The sequence below is a fragment of the Drosophila teissieri genome, chromosome 3R (genome assembly GCF_016746235.2).
Source record: "Drosophila teissieri strain GT53w chromosome 3R, Prin_Dtei_1.1, whole genome shotgun sequence".
Lineage (NCBI taxonomy): Eukaryota > Metazoa > Arthropoda > Insecta > Diptera > Drosophilidae > Drosophila > Drosophila teissieri.
In genome coordinates, this window is record NC_053032.1 from 24,868,996 (window position 1) to 24,891,025 (window position 22,030).

Here is a 22,030-nt window from a genome sequence, read left to right on the forward strand (position 1 = left end):
CGATGTTTTGGTTGAGAGCGTATCTAGGCTAGTGTATCTTAGATATTTGCACGCAAAATTGCCGCTGCCTTTTTTGGTTGTTTTGTTTTTTTATTTTTCCAGCGTCTCCTTTATTTCATTGTTCTGCGCCTCCTCCTCCGAAACACAGTTTGTATATATGAATCTGTTCAAATTTGATTTATTTTTTTTTTGTTTTACACTCGTATGATGTCATTAGGCTGTGGAACGAACCCTTAATGAAACCCAAGTCGAAGTGGAGAGAAATCAAGTTTATTTACCTCTGGGAGCTCTGCGGTGAAAATCCATTTTCAGTCGGCAGTCCATTGTTCCACTAAATTTAGATTTGCGAAAATCACCAAGCTGTATGGCTGTATGGCTATTCCTATTCTATGATTTGGCCATTCATGAAGTTTTAGTATTCGTATTTGCTTTTATACCGCTGTTTTGTTTTCTGTGTGTTTTTTATTTCTACATAATAAAATGCCTGATGCGTGAAATGTTTGTCCAAGCTTGAAGAGTTGCCATTGTTGCCTCTTGCCGGCTGTTGATTCATCATCGCTATCATCATCATCATCATTCTCATCATCATCATTATCATCATCATTATCATCGTCGCAATATCGTAGCTCCATATAACCTCAGCCCAGGCAGCCAACCAACCAACCGACCGACCGATCAACCGACCATAGAACTGTTTCTGTTTTCAACCTCTTTGGATGCCCCGATCTCTGTTGTTGTTGTTGTTGTCGGTTGCCTCACAGAATGACACATTTAATGCACATTTGACTTGTAGATCCATCCGACTGAACAAAGCACCTCCAATCCACTTCACTCCACTCCACTCCACTTTAGTCACATGTCTTTGGAGTTCTCGCATGTGACAGTTGGTAAATTCTCCATCTCACTAGCTGGCCAGGCCTACGTCAGGTTTAGTTACAGTTTGTTGGTTTTGAAAATGACAATGGAATGACAATCTTTCAGTTCTCGTCAAGACAGACATGTGGCAGACAGTCATCGTGCGAGGTGTTTTCACTTTCATTCGGCAGTGGTTTTGATGGCAAATTTATCGCAGAATATAAATACAACATTTCTATATCTAAAAACACTGATAATATGGTTATAAATAGAACATTTCTACTTGTTCTAACCAACCACTTTCATCTTTAATTTTCTTTAAAAAAAATGCTAAAGTCATGCTAAATGTAGCAATTTATGATAATATGTTTAGCTTGAAAATTTAATAAAAGATTAGCCCACAAAGCGAAACCATTTTCGATGTTTCCCGGAATTTAGAAAACTCATAATTATACAGTAGCCCGAACCTTAAAAAACAAGCGAATACATAAGCGGCACAGAATTATCGGGAATCCAGTTCATATATGAAATTAAAAACCTACCAAGAAGAAGGCGGCGATTCGAAGCCAATTACCATACAATGTGAGGCCAAATGGGAAATATGATCACCTCGGCTTGCTGTTTCATACATCGACTTCATTTGCGGCTCCAACGTATTAATTACGCTAAATTCAACCATTAACGCAAGATAGTTTTCACCTCCCACAAAACTTGTGGGTCCAACAGAGCAGAACAACAAAATTAGAAGAATAGTTATAGTAGATGTGTTCTTACTCTGCGCTTTTTGGGGCTAAAGAAATCTGTTTCGATACGCAACATAAAACCTAAAGAGTCATAACATGGGGAATTATGTTGATTGCAAATTTGTTAAGGTCATAAAGTGGAATTTCATTTTTAATTTCAACGCCATTGTTTTGCAAATGCACAGGCGAAGAAGAACCAAAACCAGAGCCAGAACCAGAAGAAGAAAAAAAGAAGCATATTATTAAAGCATTTAGCGGAATTTAAGGCAACCCACTTCAGCCTGAAGTCCGCTTTCAGTGCCAGCAAATTAATCATTCGCCCCGTTGGCAGCTGAGGTGGGAGGGGGCGTGGCAGCGCCTTGAGGGCCAGAAATCACATTGTCACTAATTAACATAGTCGACGCCGTTGGGAGTTTTTGGACTACGACTACGACTACGACTACGACTACGCGCCTGCGCGCTTCGCTGCTCAGAGCAACTGCTACTGGAGCTCGGCTTTATGGCGGAGTTATAATACAGTGTTGTATGCTGATGGTTAAACTGGCGGTGGCGGTGGTGGTGGTGCTAGTGGTGGTGGTGCTGATGGTGGTGCTGGTGCTAGTGGTGATGATGATCTAGGAACCGCTTTTTGGGGACGGGCTGGGGGTTCCGTGGGTGCCAGAGCGCAGAGAGCTGTGAAAAGTCAAGTCAACGTTTTCAGTTTTCTGCTATTTCGCACTCGTTTTTATACCCAGTTGTGTGCTTTTAGCCGAGTTTTAACTGTCATGTGTATTGATTTGCTATCTTTATGATTTTAAGCACAATTAAGCATGATAAAGCACATTTTTACAACTAACTAATGTTAACCCTGGAACATATTTGTTGAAATCAAGGTCGAATTTGAAAGGATATTTAAATAAATATATACCATTTGTTTCATAAAATGATTACTTTTTTGTCTTTTCTAAGTTATAACTAAGATCCTAAGTACCTCCAAGTTTCCCTTGCAAAACTCCCTGGTATCTGCATTCTTTAGCTCTGTTTCTACTTCTGTGTGCGTTTGGCTGCATTCTGCGGTTGGTCCGCTGAGTGGCTTGCATAACACCACACACCACACACCACACACTACACACCAGCCACATCATTCGGTGGTGCAGCCTATGTATGCATACATTTATCTATCTTGCGCGGATTTCGTTTAATTTATTACCATATTCAGCTGAATCCGACGCGCAGCCAGCCAACCGACCGACATTGGTTCTAATGCGGCCTGCACTTAACCCCTTTTCAGCCCCCTCCCCCCTCCGCCTCACACCCCCGCGCCTCACCTGAAATTCAAATGGGATTCCAGGGCAGAGAAGTGAATCCGCGGATTGGAACTGTTGCTGATGTTGCCGCTGATGTTGCTGCAGGCACATCAACAACAACAACAAGAACAACAACACCATTGTTGCCGCCTGTCGACGACGGCGGCGGCGTCTCCTCGAACTTTAATTTTTTACGTTTCAGTTCTGTTCTTTTCTGTTTTTTTTTTGTGTTTCTTTTTTTTATTTTCGTATCTGACTCTGATGTATTTCCATTTTATTTCGTTACGTACGTAGATGTAAATTTACGCCATAGAAAAGCGTTACGGTCGAGTTCATTTAAAACAAAGAACGCTCAAAAGAACAACAGCAACGACAGCGGTGTATAGAGTGTATATGTAGAGGGAGAAAAAATTAAACATTAAATTTGTATAATGCAAAAGCCGCTAATAGTATGGGGGAGTATGGGTGAAAGAGAGGCTCGATTTGGATTTGCTTTTGGAGGCCCGAAAAGGCAACGAACGTAACGTACAAACGAAAGAGACAAACTGCATTTGATTTCAGATGCAAATGCATTCCATATAGAATGATATATGCATCTGTGCACTTTGGGGTGGCGCACTACCTTGAACTATAAAACTCGGGCTGACTTATGGGCTCAAACCGTGTGAGAATGCGTATATCTGTGCTAGATAATCTGTGCCCCATAAATATTATTATTATAAACCAAAAATGTTGAACAAGTTTGTTACAAAGTTTGTAAAGATAGATATTAAAGTAACCTGCAATTATTGGATAAATCGATACAGATAACAAACTATGTATCTTAAAGGTGTAAAATATAATCAAATTAGCGTTCAAGCGCCTAATTATTTATTTTTTACTGCACCACTAATTTGACTGTATTTCACTATGGGTATGGCTTGCAAATTAGATCATAAATCGCGACAAAAAGCTATAATTAAATGGTAATAATACATTTAAGAATTCTTAAACTCAGGCCGGAGGTTTGCGGGTGTGGGCAATTAATTTGCAATCAACTTTCAAAACTCTGTTTGCAAAGCGGCGACGAGGCAAAGCACTTTATGCATCATTAAGAATTAGGCAAACAAAAAGCCGAACGACAAAATGGAGAAATAGCCACATAGATACAAAAGTATCTTTGTATCTGGAGGCTGTGCCAACCACAGCCAGCGACTTGCCCAACGAGCGAACGCCAATTCATAATTATTAACTCGCTGCAAACGGCATACGAGTACAAACGAATCAAATAAATAAAATCAAATCAAATCAAATCTCGGAGCTTGTTGTTTGTCTATCAGACCGCTGGAGGGGAAGGGAGAGGGGAGCCATGTAAAGAACTGAGCTGAACCAACATCTGTTGGATGAATGGAGCAAAGTTGAGTTAGGTTTACATATTATATGTACATACGTACAAGTGTAGGAAATCTGAAAAGCCAGGCAAAAGCCGGTTGGGCGATCGACTGAATGAATGGCCCAGCCAGCGAGTGAATCAATGAATGGGTGAATGAGTGGCGAATGAATGAACTGTAACTTGTTTTGGATTTGCAGACAATCTGCCAAGACTCGAAGACTCCAAGCCAGCAAGACTCGGCTCCAGGCCTCCAAGAGACCCCCATCTGTAATTTGGTTTACCTCTCTGTTTTTTTTTTTTTGTTTTTTTTTGTATTATTATTTATTTCGTTCGCCTTTTGAAAAGAGTTCACATGAGCGACAAAATGTTGACCGGATGTGAGGCTGCGTTTTTTCTATCTGCCCGCCTTGTCGCTCCTTCGCCTGTCTCGCTCGCGCTTAATTATATTATTAAAGCAAATTTCAACGCTAAAAATTAATAACTCTGATGAAATTATGTCTCAGTCTGTGCCTGCTCACACTGCTGCTCTTTTTTTGATTTTTCTTCACCTATCTTACCTATTTTATGGCTTCTGAGGACATTTTGTTGTTGCCGCAATTTCCGTTGCATTTGCTCGAAAATATCCGCCTAACCTTTGACCTCATCCTTTCATTCATCCATCTACCCAACGATTTCTTAGTCTTAGAGCGACCTCATCGCGATTAATCGGCTGTCAGCGCCTTGGCAATTTCCTTGCATATTTCCGTTTTGAGGCGTTTTTCCATTTTCCATTTTCCATCAGCTTTTCTTTCGTTCGTTTTCTCCACTGCAAGATTTGCAATTCGTGTTTATTTACTTTGGCGCGCGGCGAACAGGGGGTCATTTTGCAATTTTCATTAACAATTTCGGTTTTTGATTTTTGCGGCCGCGTGTGCGCTAATTGAATTGTGTTGAAAATTTGTTTTCTCCTTTTGAATTGTGGGGGGAATCACGCGCGATTGATGAGAAAATCAATGGGCATAGAGAACTGCAAAGAGATTCGCCAAAGGAAAAAAAGAATTATGAATGAGTCATGGCTTAAGTCTATCAGAAATTTACATTAATTTTAGCTATTAAAAATGAGTTATATTTAATTTTTCAAAACAGAATACCTTTTGAACACTTGTAATTCCCGAAAACCATGTTTCCAACCTGTTCACTTCCGGTTGTAGCTGTCGCCACTTGAAAAACCTCAAAGCGACACGAAATTATGATGCTTAAATCAACAAACAAATACTCGAAACCAAGATAAATCCCAGGCAGGGAAACTAGTTGTCCTAAAACCACCCTCTATATGCTACCTCTATAAAACATAGCTCTACTAACCCAAAACCTTGGGAACTGACAGGGAAAACAACAAAAAGAAAACATTCTGGTTGCCGCACTTGTCGCCGCGCAGACAAATAACGAAATTATATAGAAATGCAATTGGTAGATGGGAAATGCAACAAATCGGAAAGGGATGTGGGCGATAAGGGTGCGTGCACAGAGAGAAATATTTGTTTAATTATTTTTAAGAAAATATCTGCTTTTTCTAGCTAAAAAGAACTATAAATGGCCAAGCTTACGCCTTTTAAAGTGCAGTGTTTCATACTGATAGTTTAGTAACTAGTATAAAGCATTGTTTTCAGTGTAAGGGCGCGCACTCTCTTTTCGAGAGGGTGAGCCAAATTCCGTCAGAGGGCAGCAGCTAATGTTGCACTCTGGTGATAGGGGGTGCAAGTGGTACTGGTGATGGTGGTGGTGGTGCGATGCCTATCAGTGGATGCAACCACCGTGCACAGGACCTGTGTGTGAATGTGTCCTGCGAGCTGGTTGTCCTGCGACTCCTGGTTGTGCTGGTTGTGCAGTTCGTGTAGTTCGTGTGGATTGCCCACATTTGTGGCAATCATTTGTCCAACTCGAACACCTGAGTTTCCAAAGTCGGAACGTGGGAAAATTCTCATTTCACCTCATTTCCAGCCCCGCACACCAGCGGCTAATGCAATTTGGCCGGGCTCAAAGCGAACTCGTAAATTCTGTGCAAAACTTGAACATTTCTCAGTCTCCGTTAATGTTGCTGCTTTGGCTTTAACTATTTTCTGTATTTTCTGTATTTTCTGATCTTTATCAGTTTGAGACCTGGCTGCCCTGCTTAGTGGCTTCTCTCTCTCTATCTCTCTCTTACTGGCTTTTATTCATTTTCATTTAATTTTCACATCGTTATAGCCATTGTTGTTGTGTCATTTATTTGCCTACATTTGGCTGTTCTCTCTTTTTTCGTTATTTTATGTTTTTTCCAGACTTGTTGTGGTTTTTGTTTTTGTGTTTTAGTCGTATTTCAGTACGGGTATCTACCGCTCTCTTTGTTTTAAATGCGTCAAAGTGTAAATAAATTTGAATTTTCAGCTTGCTTTAGCTTTAATTTTCGAGACCACCCCACCGCACTCTCCTCTTCCCCCGCCATCTTCTTGCAATTTTAAAAGTGTCGAGCCGCTTTTGTTGTTTTTGGCTTTCCTGAGCTGTCGGCTTTTCGGCATTTTGGCGTTTGATCTGTGCGCTTGCGCAGCTGATTTGTTTATATTTTTTCTGTCCACGTTGTTGTCTCATTGTTTCATTCGCTGCTATTTGCCCTTGTTTTTGTAGTTGTTTACCCGAGAGGTTTTACTCTATTTACTTAGTCCCTAGTAAGTATCTGTAAGTATCTGTAATGCCCCAAAGTTGTCCACTCAATGCCCATAGATAAGAGATGAAAGTGTTGGGGCAAAAGCGGCTTACAAGGTGTTTTTCTTCAGTTTTGTTTGATTGGTTGCTATAAAGCTTGTGTAAAAACATCGCAGGTATTAATAAACAGATGATAAATATTTAAAAATTAGTATTCTATGGTGGGTTGTGAACCAATTGGAGTTCTTATGTTCAAGAGATGATATAATGAGCATTTTGTTTAGGAGTTTACATACATGACACATTCAGTAAGTTAATTGCTACACATTTGCCACCTCTTATCGCCATGATCGCCTCGACTTGTTTCATAATTAGTGCACCGTTTAAAAGTTATGGGCCATAAAGCAATAAACATTGCCACCACCCCCCACCCCTCGCAGCTCTCCCACGCTCCCCTCCACCCTCACAAGTTGTACGTGTCCTTTAACGAGACATTGCGACGCAATCAGCCGGAACTTGCCTCCTGCATTTGTTGTGCAATTAATCAAACATGAAAATTTAGTAAAAAAGAAAAACGAAACTATACGAAACTATATAAAGTTAGTTGGTGCAGCGTGGGAAAGCGTCAACTACCGCGTTGGCCCAACAACAGTTGAATGGCAATTAAAAACTCATTGCATACGTGGTGTGCAATTAAAAGGGCTGCCCAGGATATCATGCCATTCGATACCCACTCCCCCGAAAAAAGAAAAAAAGGTGTATCCCAAGGATTGGCAAAATGTTTTATTGGCTTGCATTATTCAGCTCGTTGTGTTCGCTTTGGTTTCGGTTTCAAGTGAAAAATGAGCAACAAGCAGCAAGGTCGTCCCACAAAGGACTGCCCGCAGGACATTTCGATGAATCAAAGCAAAAAAAAATACAAAAAAAAACCAAAAAGGGCAGAGGGAAATGCGAAATGAACAACAAGCAAATGAGTAGACAACATCCGGTAATTTACTTCCTTTAGTTCCGTATCGATGCACCTTGAGATTCCTTTCTTCGGCTCCTTCCAAGAGCAGTTCAATGCCTCGCCAGGGTAGAGATTTCACATTTTATGAATGAAAACTGCAAGAACAATGCGGCGGCGCGGCGAGGGCACAAGTAAATTAGGCAAGCCCAAAGTGGCCCGGCAGGTAGATTCCCTCTTCCCTCTTCCCTCTGCCCTTCCGATCTTCCGATCTTCTGATCTTGAGATCCATAGATGCCCGGGCTCCGCATGTCGGGCATTCTAATATCCCTATATCGCTTGACTGCATCTTGTTCACCAGGAGTAAACACACACACACACAGAGTGGAAGGGGAGGAGAAGGAGTAGGGGCAGAAAGTGGAATAAGGAACAAGGAAGAAGGAACCAGGAAAAGGGCAGGAGGCAGGAGCATGGAAAGGGAGCAGGAGCAGGAGGAACACAGGCTGCCTGCAGTTTCTCACACTCACACTCACGCTCATTGTGTGGGCGATACCTGCAACTGTGTGCGTAGGCTCACACACAATCTGACCAGGGCAAAGCTACACGGCGAGAAAAATGTGTATATGGGTTAATGCACTGAACGTGCGGCAGCTGTGCAAGTCCATACTTATCTTTAACTTTAACTTTAAATTAAATGAAATAACATTTAAAGTTTGAATTACTATTCATAGTCTTGCTGCTTATTAAGGATGTTTAATGTGAAATCAAAGATTTACTATTTTTTGCAACAATTTTACCTTCTATATAGAATCTTTTATTGCAACTGCCCGATTATTTTTGGTTCAGTATAAAACTGGGAAAAAAAAGAGCGAACGCAGTCAGCGGTGCACAACAGTTGTCCCTCGCTACAGCAGCAACACATGTTGTCGCTGTCCAAAATTCTGTCGACGCACGCAGTTTTTTCATTACGTTTTTTTTCCCCCCTATATGTGTATATGGCGTATATATGAGCATTTCTCCCTCGGCCCTGATGTGAGGTTGCTTTTGTTGGCATGGCGATAGTCGGACAGGTGCAGAATACACTGACATTTAGTCAGCCGCTTGAGTTGCAACTGCCACACCCCCGCAGCTCTCTCGAAGGCTCACACTCGCACTCACACTTACTCGCATTCGCATTCACATTCACATTGAGGTTCACATTCAGTTTCAGGTTCAGGTTCAGGTTCATTCGTTTGTGCTTTGCGGTACACTAGCTGTTGTTGTCGTACCGCTTGCCGTTGTTGTAGTTGTTGTAGTTGTCGAAGGTGACCGCATGCCACATTTCGGGTGCGTTGTTGCCGCGCAGTGGGAAATGGCCATAAATGAGCCATTTAGCGAGTCACTCTCTGTCTTCTGGCCAACTGTTTCCTCGGCTGCACATCTGACAAACTCAAGAAACACCCATACACACACATGAGCACACAGATAGAGGATCCTGGATGGTTGTAGGTCCTGATTCTTCAATCACTTGATGGCCAACATGATCATTTCCGGTTTAACGGAAAGTGTTGCTATTGATCTTAGATCTAATTACAGCTGCGATCCCCCTCAGCGATCATCTTGTGGCGGAGAATTAGGACACCTAGGCATATATGTGCCAATATCGAGGCCTCTACATGAAAAACATTTTCAAACAACTATTGTATAGTTTATCGTCATATGTGAAGCACACATCAAACAAAGATCCTGAATCAAAGAACCCCTGATTTATGACCCAAATAGCCAGCAGCAGCATCATTTCCGGTTTCGGTGAACTGATATTAATGATGTAAGATATATATTGATTGGATGTCAGGGAGTCTCACGATCACTTTAACATGATCAGGCAATGAAAGAATAAATTAATGATAGATTGGAATATTAAAGATCCTTAACGGATTTGTATTCCTAGTTCAAAACTAAGACAAACTAATCTAAGCCTTAGAGTTTGCATGTCTTTAACAAGTGACAGCATCAACATACTGAACACAGATACACATCTGTCACATTAGAAATCAGTTTCTCACGATCACTCAAACCAGATAAGGTTCTCGAATGTGCACTTGATCTGCTCTATTACCTGAGTATTGGTCGATGACAAGATCTTCATTTAAATGCACTATCTGTTGGCCATATCTTTTAGCAGCATGATCGCCTAATTTGCGCTGCCAAATCTTAGAACCTGACCCACAATCTTGATCCACCTGTCGTGAAGCTCCGGTTTCCTCCTTCATTTCCCAGGCAGCATCGGTTAGTGTCTCATTTTCGCACAAAAGTCAGCCAACTTCTCAGTTTTCAGACGGCCATTTGATCGATCTCTGTTCAGATCAGATCTGTTCAGTTTAGATCCCAGATCAATGACATCCGCGGCATTTAGCAACTGCAGGATCATATCCTACTTCAGCAGCCTCGATCGAAAACTAAATCAAGATCAAGAGCACTTGGCAGCGTTTTGCTTAATCAAGATCGATAAGTACATACCCAGTACATATACGAGTACTCCTCATATACGTACGTACATGTGTGTAGAGTGAGTAGAGATCTTGTGGCCCAGCTGCACATGCGTTGCCATGTTGCTATCAAAGTATCTGGTTTCATTTCCGCTCTTCTCGGCCAGGAGCTGTGAAACGCATGCGGATCTCGAGATCGTAAGATCGTAAGATCGTATGAATCCAGCGTTATTATGATTATTGTTGTTTGTATTTAGTGTGTGTTGTTTACGGCTCCCAACAATCAGAGGTAGCTAGATAGCCGCTGCTGCTGCTGAGATCAGTGTTTATTTTGTTGTCAAAATGCAGGTATTCTTCCCAACCTGAAATTGCAGTCGAAAGATGTGGGGAGGGGGGGTTGGGGTGCGTTTACATAGAAAATTGATATTATTCTTGGCCGCTGCACGGAAGCATCAGCTTCAGAACAGAACAGGTGGGCAAGGTGGTGGGCTGGATGGCATAGTAGCTCCAAGGGGGCGTTGCTTTTGTAGGAGGGGGGAAATGGGCATTACTGGGAGCTGTAATTATGATAGTATGCGTGTCAAAACATCAGCAGCAGCAGCAACAACTACTGGCTTGTGTTTACGATTTCCTTCCGTTTTGCAGCCTAACAGTTTATTTATTTATGCGGCTTGTCTTCTAACAGGTTCTCTCTGGCATTTCGCCTCTCACTCACTCACTCATTCACTTACTCACTCGCACTCACTCGCTCTTTCGACCGCCTCGTCTTTTAATTGATATGCCTCACGCGCAATGCATTGACATCCGATTTACATTAGCGGGATGGGGCCGGAAGTGCTTGCAGCTATATGGTACAAAGCACAGAGCACAGATCCCAGATCACAGAGCACAGGGCTCAAGGAACAGGGAACTCGGATCACAGAGCACAGGGCTCAAGGAACAGATAACTGAGATCACAGAGCACAGGGCTCAAGGAACAGGGAACTCACTGAGATCGTTGAGAGTGCAATTTGCACACGTGCAATTGGGTAAGCGAGATCTCCTGGCAGGCAGGGATCATCCTACTCCAATTTGATATCAATTGAATGGCCGCTGATGCTGATCTCGAGTGTCAGGCGACAGCTGTTGGCAGGCCAACAGAATGCGAAGGAATACCTAGATTCGGTGGTCTTTGTTCTGCCCGAAGGCGCTTCCTGCAACTCCTCCTCCCCGAGATCCTTATTGCATTAAGTGTGTAAGCCTTTTGTGCGAGCAGAACGAGTTTTAATTGAAATTCAACTGAAAGTATGAAAGTATGCTTATTCCATTTTGCTCCTTTACTTTGTTTTTTTTTTGGCACACACCATCTTATTATTTGGTGCACAGCAAGAAAAGGTTTGAGGTAATGCCATTTCAAATTGAATAGGAATATTCATAATTCCCAATTATTAAGAAGATATTGTTTAAAAGACTAAATGCTTTCTTTGTTTGTCTGGTATACTTTCAAGTTGAATAAATGTAGTTATGCATATTAGTTTGATCTGATTTCTCTGCGTGTGCATTTATTCAAGACAATGATAATTATTATGTTAACCCTTGGCTGCGAACGTGTGCGTTTTCGGCAAGTAGGATCTACAGTTTACTCCCCTGAAGACGAAGGTGAAGAGGAAGACTCGGCTTGTGGTGTTTTGTTTTCCTTATCCCTTTTTGGTGGAGAAGTGTCGCCGGTTTTATGAGATTGTGATTGGTTTTCTGCTTTGGTGGTGGCTTTTCATCGGGTTATGTGCAGCCCCGGGGAGGAGGCGCAATGGGAGGAGTGGCAGGGGCAGGGGCAGGGACTGGGGCTGGGGTTCGATGGTTACGCTCGCTCCTCTTCAAAATGTGCGCACGTGCTTCAACCGGAAATGGTCGTAAGCGAGGCGCATCATCTATCTCGCTCTCGGCAGCAGCCCCTCTCCCTCGCTCCCATGGCGGTAGCTCTGCTTCTTTCACTGCGTTTTTTGTATTTCCGCTTGTGTTTTTTTTTTGTTTTTTCTCTGTGTGTCTCTATTGTTCTCCAGCACTTTGCGCAGCAAATCAAAGTGGAAAAAAACAAGAAGCTAACGAAAAAACAGTTTTTTTAAATATATTTTACATTATAAATATGATTGTGCTGCATGAATTCTTAAGTGGCCAAAAAACCAGAAAGAAGCCATCCTTTTGTGGCCAACACCAAAGATGGTCAACAGCTGTTTGGCTTTTGGGGCTTCCTTATGCGTATTTATTATGTATGCCGTTAAATTGGCAACTTTGTTTCGTGTAATAACCCCCAGCGCAGCGCAGCGCATAACTTTTGTGCTTTATCAGCGCGCGGTGCATTGGAGTTTTCCAAGAAAAGACGACCACTTGAGGCCATTGCAATGGCTATCAGTGGGCTGAGAATCAACAAGCGATTCCCCCGCCGATAAGAGCAGCTGCCCCCAAAGCCTGATAAGCGAAAAATCCACCTCACCTACGCTATGGCTGCTTTATGGCGTTCAATATCATTATCCACACGCAGCCATGGGGATCTATCTTTTTTTTTCCAAGTGGAAACGTGTCATTCTGGATTTCACGTTTCGGACTCGTATTTAGCCCGAAAATCCAAAGCAAATTGTCATTGGCTAACGGACAGCGGAAAAAAATGCCCCAAAACACGTTTCCAGAGCTATGGCCACCATTTTTTCTTATTTGTTCGCTGTTCATTAGCCAAAAGCAAAAAATTATTTATATAATACATACAACATATGTGTATCTGAAAGTGGGGCCCACGTCAAAGACACGTACGCCTTCGGTTTGGAATAGTTAACTAATTTTTAATTTCTTGCTGCTCTGTTTTTTTTTTTCTTCTATTTTTCGTTTTAATTTTATTTGTGTTTTTTTTGTTTTTGGCATGATCTCATCGAGCGAATGTGTTTGTGAGAGGCGGCAGCCAATCCCACTTTGGCTCATTATGCGAGTATCTGTGAGATACATTTGCTGTGTGGAGCTCGCTGATGATGATGTGCTGCCCACTCGATCATCATGGTAATGATCGCCAAGAGCCCAGCCAACAGCCAACTGACCAGTGGGCCGAGATACTTTTGTATCTTTTTATTCCGTTCGTCGCTGCTCGCTGTCTTCTGATTTGCTGAGGGCCATTTTGACGGCTCTTGCGAGTTGGCGTTCTTAATGATAAAAAAAAAGAAACCTAATTTCGACTATCCACAGTACTGCTGCGGAAAAACACATCTTGAACCAAGAATAATTCGTTAAAAAAGCTAATTTCATTTGATAAGAGCTAAAATTCCCCAGAAACAATAAAACATTTGAAACAGATAAGAATTTTATGCAGAATATTTTGGTTTGGAAACAAGTATTTTCGGGTAATTATAACATGTGTTTAGGCTTTTCTCAAAAACGCTATCTATCTGATATAAAACATATTAAAATATGTCGATAAGCGGCGCTTAAGGTTCCAATTCAACAAGTAGTATTTGGAAATCATTCACAGAAACAAACGATTAGGGAAATGAAAATATATTTAATAGTTTTAATCTTACGAAAAACATTTGTAACATATAAGATGCTTATATAGAATATTTTCTGGGTTTAAGCTTTTCTCAAAAGCTGATATTATTAAAATATTGCGATAAACTGAACTACGTTTAAGGTTCCAATTCAACAAGTAGAACTACGAAACTCTTTAAGCAAACGTTTGCCACAAATGCGCAGCGGCGGGCCATTTAATTTAAGTCGCCGTGGCTTTTTTTTTTTAGTCACTGCCACTAACTAAGAGAGCAGTCGATGGATGGCTGATTGAGCGAGAGCGTGTGAGAAACACCCTGTGAAAGTATTCTCGATTCTGGACTCGACTCGATTATTATTATTTGCCATTGGCACATTCGTATCTGTATCTCGGTATCTCGGAATGCGAGGCGAAGTCGGCGAGCCGAAGCGCACACACGAAGCGGTCTCTCCCACACACGGCCGCACGAGTGCGAGCGAGAGGTGGCGCGGCCAGAAAGAGAGAGCGAGTGCCGAGCTGGTCGGACGAACAGCCAACAACCCGAGTGCAACTTCAGAGCAACTTCAGTTCTTGAACGGATGTCGAAGGTGGCGGAGCTGACGTCGCATGCTCATTGTGTATATAGTAAACCCCACCATCTCTATACAGTACCATACCATACTCTCTAGTGGTCCCAACTTGATCTTAACTCGATCCCTACGTACGGCGCATTCTTTTTTTATCGGCGTCAAATACATAGTACACAATAACGATAAAACAAAACGAAACGAAATAAATGTGAATTTAAGGAACGGGAAAAACAACAGCAAACATACTGATTGTGTAGCGCGGCATGAAAACAATGTACATATACTCGTAGTTACGATATGCGCATTAATTTATCGCCCGTGCCAGAGCGACGATCGTGAAGTGCTCACAATTAATTGCCATTAATTCGCAAAAGTGCTAAGAATTCGCGACGGTGTGTGAACTGCGAATTCCGCAAATATATATTTCAGTACATATATGTATAAATATATCTGAACAAGTGCGATCGTAAATACACACATGGTGATTAAAAGAAATCACGCAAATTAAGCAGGGATTTTGGTAACATCACACCCTCATACTTAAAACTTATCAATTGTCCGGCGGACACTCCAATTGATTAGGAGGACCCGCATTCAAAACACAAAAAAAAAGAAAGAAAAACCAAATTCATAAACCACACAAAACGACCAAAAATTATTCTCTGGGGTCTGGACAAACACAAACTGACAGTGCAAAAATTAAAATAAACCCCCCAAGCATCGAAAGTGAAGTGAAATCAATTTTAATACAACTGCAAGTACCACCAGCATAAGGGGACACTAATCCATTCGAATCCATTTGAATCCATTCGCATCAATTGAGAGCTGATCCCGCAGATTTGCCCATAGTTCCAGAGTCAATGACGTGCACTTTGACCAGTGGCGAGGTGGAGTTTCCGTTTTTGAGTACCGATCATTTTGAAGCGAAGAAATGCCGCCCTCTGCGTTTTTAGTGAATGCCAGCATAATCAGTGCCGCCAACGCCTTGGACAGCGATAAGGAGCAGCAGCTCCAGGAGCATTTCATCAATCAGAGTCACTTCACCACCAACACAACCAAGACCACCAGCACCAGCAGCAGCAGCAACAATAACAATTGCCACACGGCGCCCAACTACAACATGGTACTGCAAAGCTATGAGAACTATCCCAGCTACCACCTGGCTCAGCATCATCATCATCATCACCACCACAGCCATCACAGCCATCCGCATCACCAGTTGGCGCAGCAGCCAGGACTGCACAGCCATCACACGATGCAGCAGCAGCAGCAGCAGCAACAGCAGCAGCAGCAATCCCTACTCCTGCAACAGCAGCAACATAGCCACCAGCAGCAGCAACAGCAGCAGCAACACGGATACGGATCATCGGCTGCCCAGCTGCCCCATCATCGTTTATCCGGCGGCAGTACGGGCAGCACCACCACCACCTCATCCGGCTCCAGTTCGAGTGGCTCCACGTCGAGTGCCTCCTCGCAGGGATTCGCCACCGGGAGCGCGACTGCGAGCAATCTGGTGGGGGCGTTGAGCAGCTCCACGGCTGCATCGCTGGGACTGGGGTACTTCAATGATATGGCGCCCTTTGTGGGCGATGCGAATGCCTACTACACGGACTCGGATGTCAACTTCTTTAGTTCAGGTACAGATACAGGTCAGCAAATATTTACCGACATCAAAAACGGTGCTTTTAATTACGATTGCTGGGGTGTGAAAAGGCAGCAAACCAGAAGAAGACGCGTTGCGGTGGCATAATTAAATTCGTAATTTGTTTTTAAGTGTTTGACACGCAACAAGTCGGGGTGGCTAAGGGGAGGGACTGCGACATACACGCAGCGAAAAAGTTAAGCTACTTGGTACTAGTAAATACTATGCTTAGTTTTTACTGCAGAAAAATAATTCTAAATTGAGTTATAACTGTAAAGTTAAATTAAGTTAAGTTAAAATCACTAGTTTCTTCAAATGTATCTGAAATATTCCTTGCACTATCCCCATTTCGCTGCGTGCATCAGATTGAGCTGGGTGATAAGTGGCTTGTTGAGCGCCAGAAGATGCCCCTGTGGCCGGCCTCAGATGTATCTGGCAGATACGGATGCTCTTGCGCTCTCTGGAGGCGGCACCTAAAGAGGCGCTGCCAACTCTTTGGCCAGCCAACGGGGGGCTGTATCTGTATCTTTGTGTCGCTGTATCGCTGTATCTGCGAGCGAATGGGAATCGAAACGAAGCGCTGTGAAAGCTTTTTATTTCTTTGCTGTGTGCGAGCGGGACGGCTAGAGGGCTGCGCGTGTGTGTGTGGGTATGGGCCAACAGGTTTTCGTGTATCCCACAGATACACGAGTGTACGCGTACATCGAAATGTGTTAAATTTCGCTGTATTCGCAATTAATGTAGCGTGCACACCATTAGATCGGGGTTGTTGTGTCGGTGTGCGTGTGTATCTGTGTGCTCTGGGGCCTGTGCTTGTGTGTGTGTGCGCTGTGATTTTGATTGGTTTTCGAAGTCTTTCGCTCGATTGAGAGACGCCCCATTTCTATGAAGAGCATTTAATTGAAATTGCGAGCAATCTGTAATCAATGTGTTTTGGCGTGTGAAAAATGTATCTATCTTATTTCCCACGATCAATTTGTTGCTTTCTATAAACTTTCATATAAACTTTTATATTTTATATCTCAATGTATAACTCAGACTTCTCTGTTATAAAAAAGAGAATACTATAGAATTATTATAGTCTTAATTTCCAAGTAATACAACGTTTCATTAAAAAGTTCTCAGAACTATGATTATCAAATGAGTAAATAAACTAAAATGAATCGGATCGTTTACTGAGTTTACTTAAAATATAAATATGGGTATTCTAGCTGAACTACTTTGATTTTCTAAATACTTATTTCATGTCGTAAGTGGATTGAGTGGCCACTGATTATACTCATACCCATATCCATACCCATATCCATATCCATAACAATGTCTAATCCAATTACCATCTCTTATTTCGTATCGCTTGCAGGCTACAACACCAGCAACACACACGACCGCATCAACAGCAGCCCGCCCCCGCAGCAGCAGCAATCGCAGCAGCCCACTGTCAATGGCAGTGGCAGCGCCAGCAGCAACAACAACAACAACTCCATGCTACCGCCCGCTGTCCAGCAGAGCAACAACAGCAACAACGAAAACAACAACAATACCACCAGCAGCAGCAACACAAACAGCAGCAGCAACAACAATAACAACAACAGCGGTGGCAGCAACAATGCGAATGCGGGCAGCAATAACAACAACAATAACAATAATAACATTAACTACATGGCCACCATGGCGGCGGCGGCGATCTTCCAACATCACCTCAAAGAGGAGCCCGGCACCCAGAACGGTAATCTTGGTGGCTATGGCGGCAGTAATAGCCAGAACGATCCCACGGATCTCAGTAGTTACGGATTGCCCGCCCACCTGGCCGCCTATGGGGGTGGCAGTGGCAGTGGGCCAACCGGCGGTAGGAGTTCGGGCGGCGGCGGCGGTGGTGATGAAAGCGATTATCACAGCACGATCTCGGCGCAGGATCACCAGAGTCAGCAATCGAGCGGGGGGAATGGCAGTGGTGGAGCCAGCGGCGGCAGCACCGGGAACAGCAACGGTTACATGGACAGCAGCTCGGAGTTCTATGGCACCTACGGGGGCAGGAGTCGATTCCACGACGCCTATCCGCCGGAATTTACGCCCTATGATGCCCAGCCCTTCCAGTCGATGGGTCCCCAGCCCACGGCCATGGATCAGTGGGGAGCAGCACATGCCCACCAGCATCCGGCAGCGTACATGAGCACCTTGGGCCTGGATAAGGGCCTGCTGGGCGGCTATACGACGCAGGGCGGTGTGCCGTGCTTCACGGGCTCGGGTCCCATTCAACTGTGGCAATTCCTGCTCGAGTTGCTGCTGGACAAGACGTGCCAGAGCTTCATCTCGTGGACCGGCGATGGCTGGGAGTTCAAGCTAACCGATCCCGATGAGGTAAGTCCATTCGTAATATAACTACTTTTGATTGCCTAACTTACACGTATCTATCTTAATCAGGTGGCTCGTCGTTGGGGCATACGTAAGAACAAACCCAAGATGAACTACGAGAAGCTGAGCCGCGGACTGCGCTACTATTATGACAAAAACATCATCCACAAGACGGCTGGCAAACGATATGTCTACCGCTTTGTCTGTGATCTCCAGAATCTAGTTGGGTAAGTAGTCGACAGAAGTAAAATAATCCCAAAACTCTTATTAATAACATATATATTTGTATATACAGACACACCCCCGAGGAGCTGGTGGCCAAGTACGATCTTAAGATTGAGAAAAAAGATGTGGACTAGCAGCGGAGCAGCGGAGAAGCTGCCTAAGAGGGGAACAGTTCCAGGAGAACTGCGCTCCCAGCCACGGATTGTACTCAACCAACCGCAAAATACTTTCGAGCGTTATTGTTTACCAAGCGTGATGTTAGCTTTTAAGCAGCGACCCCCGATCTGCGATCTTGCAACGAGATTAAAGTGTTGGCCAACTCCCCAAGTCCCCCAAAAGTCCTAACTTCCCACACAAACAACAAAAAGAAAACCCCCCACCCACCAACCTGTCAAACCGATTTGCTTGTAATTACCGTGTAAAAATTAGACTTTTAAATTAATTTGAAATTAATTTAAAATACTTCAGATTTAGTTGTAAGCCGCCGATCTATAGCAAGAGAACCAGTTGAAGAAGATAAACCGAATTAAATTTGAAATTCTGTGTGCAATGCGATGATGTTTCTTCGTTCTCACATAGTCTGTAGAAAGATGTCAGCTGCAAAGGATCGAACGTTGATAGAGGCCATAAAGCATGTGTCCCAAAAGTGATATTAGAGCGCAACATTTTGTTATACTTACATAATCATTTTACCCGCACGGGGCACCCCAGAAACATTTCAAAATCATGCATGTATATAGCGATGACGATGTGTATGGCATATAAGTAGGTCTCTAGTATTTATGTTGTATGTCTAACCTGTAATCTGTGCTACTGGTACAACTAAGTTTTCCACTTCACGAGCCCCTCTCTTTTTTTTCTCTGTACTTCTGTGCGCTTCCGTGCGATCCCAAAAGTTTTAAACGTAAATCGGCACAACAGTTTATCATGTTTCATGTATGTATGTATGTATATGATGAAACATTGTTATCGTCTGCTATCTGTATACTTATAGGCTATTCCTAGATACATAGGATCCATAGTGTTTCCCTAGTGCGTTAATCGACAGTTCAAGAAGTGTTTATTACCTAGTATGTGTGTGTATAGCTATTAACTACTTAAGTTTAGCTCGTAGATGCATAGCCACGTATTACACCCATAAACATAACGTTATATTGATTACATAGATACACATACATTTGTAGAGCAATTTTAAAATATTGTATTTATACAAGCGTACATCGTAATATTAAAGCTACCATTAACATTGCTAAGATAAAACCAACAATAAAAGAAAACCAATATGAAAATACAACAGCAATCGTAGTTCTCTCTGGGAAATATATCAAACTGATCGAAAATCATCAAGTATTTCACTCATACGTTTTTCTTCCAAATTCGAATTAATACCTCTTTGTGATACGTTTGTGTACAATAAATTAATTTTGCATTATGCTTCGTTATGCGGAACGGCTTCTTAAAGGGGTTTATCCCCTTCTGTCCAGGCAAGTATTACAACGTTACGCACACCAGGTGCCCGAGAAACTGAAGAAGGTCGAAACGGACAAGGACCCAGAGTTCTCGGAAATGGTGCTGTACTATTACCACAAGGCCGCCCAGACCATGGAACCGGCATTGCTCAAGGAAATGGAGAAGTATCCGCATATGAAGCCGGAGGAGCGTCAGGCTCGTGTCACCGCCATCCTGAATCTGCTCGGTAGTGTCTCCACCTCGGTGGAGGTCAATTTTCCCATTGTGCGCAAGAATGGCACCTACGAAATCATCAGCGGCTATCGTTCACATCATGTACGCCACCGATTGCCTCTCAAGGGCGGTAAGTGTGTCACCATCTCATCCACTCGCGAATTCTTTAGCAACTAAGGTGTTATAGGGATCCGATACGCTCTGGACGTGAACGAAAGTGAAGTGAAGGCCCTGGCCGCCATCATGACGTTCAAGTGTGCCTGCGTGAATGTACCTTACGGTGGATCCAAGGGCGGAGTTTGCATCGACCCCAAGAAGTACACGGTGGATGAGCTGCAGACGATCACACGGCGTTACACGATGGAGCTGCTCAAGCGTAATATGATTGGTCCCGGCATCGATGTGCCGGCGCCCGATGTGAACACTGGGCCGCGTGAGATGAGCTGGATTGTGGATCAGTATCAGAAGACCTTTGGCTACAAGGACATTAACTCGTCGGCTATTGTCACCGGGAAGCCCATTCACAATGGTGGCATCAATGGTCGCCATTCGGCCACGGGCAGAGGCGTTTGGAAGGCAGGCGACCTCTTCCTCAAGGATAAGGAGTGGATGGATCTGATCAAGTGGAAGACCGGTTGGAAGGACAAGACGGTCATAGTGCAGGGCTTTGGCAATGTGGGCTCCTTTGCCGCCAAATATGTGCACGAGGCGGGCGCCAAGGTCATCGGCATAAAGGAGTTTGATGTGTCTCTCTACAACAAGGACGGCATTGATATCAATGTAAGTGGCCCATCAATTGCGAAAGTAATTAATCATTCTTTTCTAGGACCTTTTCGAATACACGGAGGAAAAGAAGACGATTAAAGGATATCCGAAGGCTGAGGAGTCCAAGGAGGACTTGCTGATCGCCGAAGCCGATATCCTGATGCCCTGCGCCACCCAGAAGGTGATAACCACCGACAATGCCAAGGACATAAAGGCCAAGCTGATTCTCGAGGGCGCCAACGGCCCAACAACTCCATCTGGCGAAAAGATCCTGTTGGATAAGGGAGTGCTCCTCGTTCCCGATCTCTATTGCAATGCTGGCGGTGTAACCGTATCCTACTTTGAGTACCTCAAAAACATTAACCACGTGTCCTATGGCAAAATGAATTCCAAATCCACATCCGAGCTAATCATCGAACTGATGAACTCCATTAACGAGTCCATGCAGAAATGCCCCGATAATGAATTCGTACGTACATCCTTACCAATGAGTATTATTGATTTTAAAAAAAACCCTATCTTTACCCCTTCAGCCGCCTATATGCCCCAATAAGAAACTGAAAAGGATAGAACAATGCACCACCGAGGCGGATATAGTGGACTCAGCTCTGCAAACCGTTATGGAATCTGCGGCACGTGGCATCAAGGAGATGGCCCACAAGTTTGAACTGTGTAACGATTTGCGGAGGGCCGCTTACGTTTGGTCCTCCTTCAAAATTTTCCAGGCCTTGGAAAGTTCCGGCATCTCTCAACAGTAGTGATTTTCACTGAAGTACATATGAAATTCACAGTTTTTTATTGCTTGCATAGTAATTTTTAATATTTGAGAGTTTCAATAATAATGTTTAAATAAAATATTTACTATTTATTGACATAGAAAATATGCATTTATCTGAAAATCGACAATGGCAACAAAATTAGAGCATTAATAGGGATGGTTTATAGCTTTTTAAAAATT

General features: G+C 43.3%; 2 protein-coding genes across 5 annotated transcripts in view; both read left to right on the forward strand.

Moving 5' to 3' along the window:
• The window catches only part of LOC122622632 (ETS-like protein pointed), a 58,628-nt gene extending 38,732 nt beyond the window's left edge, over positions 1-19,896 (forward strand). For 2 of the 4 annotated variants that reach the window (XM_043801220.1, XM_043801221.1), the window contains 3 exons: positions 17,408-18,405; positions 18,469-18,626; positions 18,695-19,896. In XM_043801220.1, the coding sequence (XP_043657155.1) occupies positions 17,408-18,405; positions 18,469-18,626; positions 18,695-18,758 (1,220 nt within the window). In that variant the 3' untranslated portion in view covers positions 18,759-19,896. Of the gene's footprint in view, positions 1-14,424; positions 16,055-17,407; positions 18,406-18,468; positions 18,627-18,694 lie in introns of those variants that run through there. The other 2 variants (XM_043801222.1, XM_043801223.1) reach the window with 2 other exon arrangements.
• A 56-nt stretch (positions 19,897-19,952) lies between these two features.
• Positions 19,953-21,953, forward strand: LOC122620863 (glutamate dehydrogenase, mitochondrial). Its single transcript, XM_043798533.1, has 4 exons — positions 19,953-20,437; positions 20,495-21,087; positions 21,134-21,541; positions 21,606-21,953. The coding sequence occupies exons 1-4, from the start codon at positions 20,056-20,058 to the stop codon at positions 21,828-21,830; spliced, it is 1,608 nt and encodes a 535-aa protein (XP_043654468.1). The 5' UTR covers positions 19,953-20,055; the 3' UTR covers positions 21,831-21,953.
• Positions 21,954-22,030: the final 77 nt, after the last annotated feature.

Bases quoted from the DNA above. Each gene is read 5' to 3' on its own strand.
- LOC122620863 (XM_043798533.1), top strand. From the start codon at position 20,056: ATGCTTCGTTATGCGGAACGGCTTCTTAAAGGGGTTTATCCCCTTCTG. The intron at 20,438-20,494 runs GTAAGTGTGTCA...AAGGTGTTATAG, and splicing joins CCGATTGCCTCTCAAGGGCG to GGATCCGATACGCTCTGGAC. The intron at 21,542-21,605 runs GTACGTACATCC...TTACCCCTTCAG, and splicing joins AATGCCCCGATAATGAATTC to CCGCCTATATGCCCCAATAA.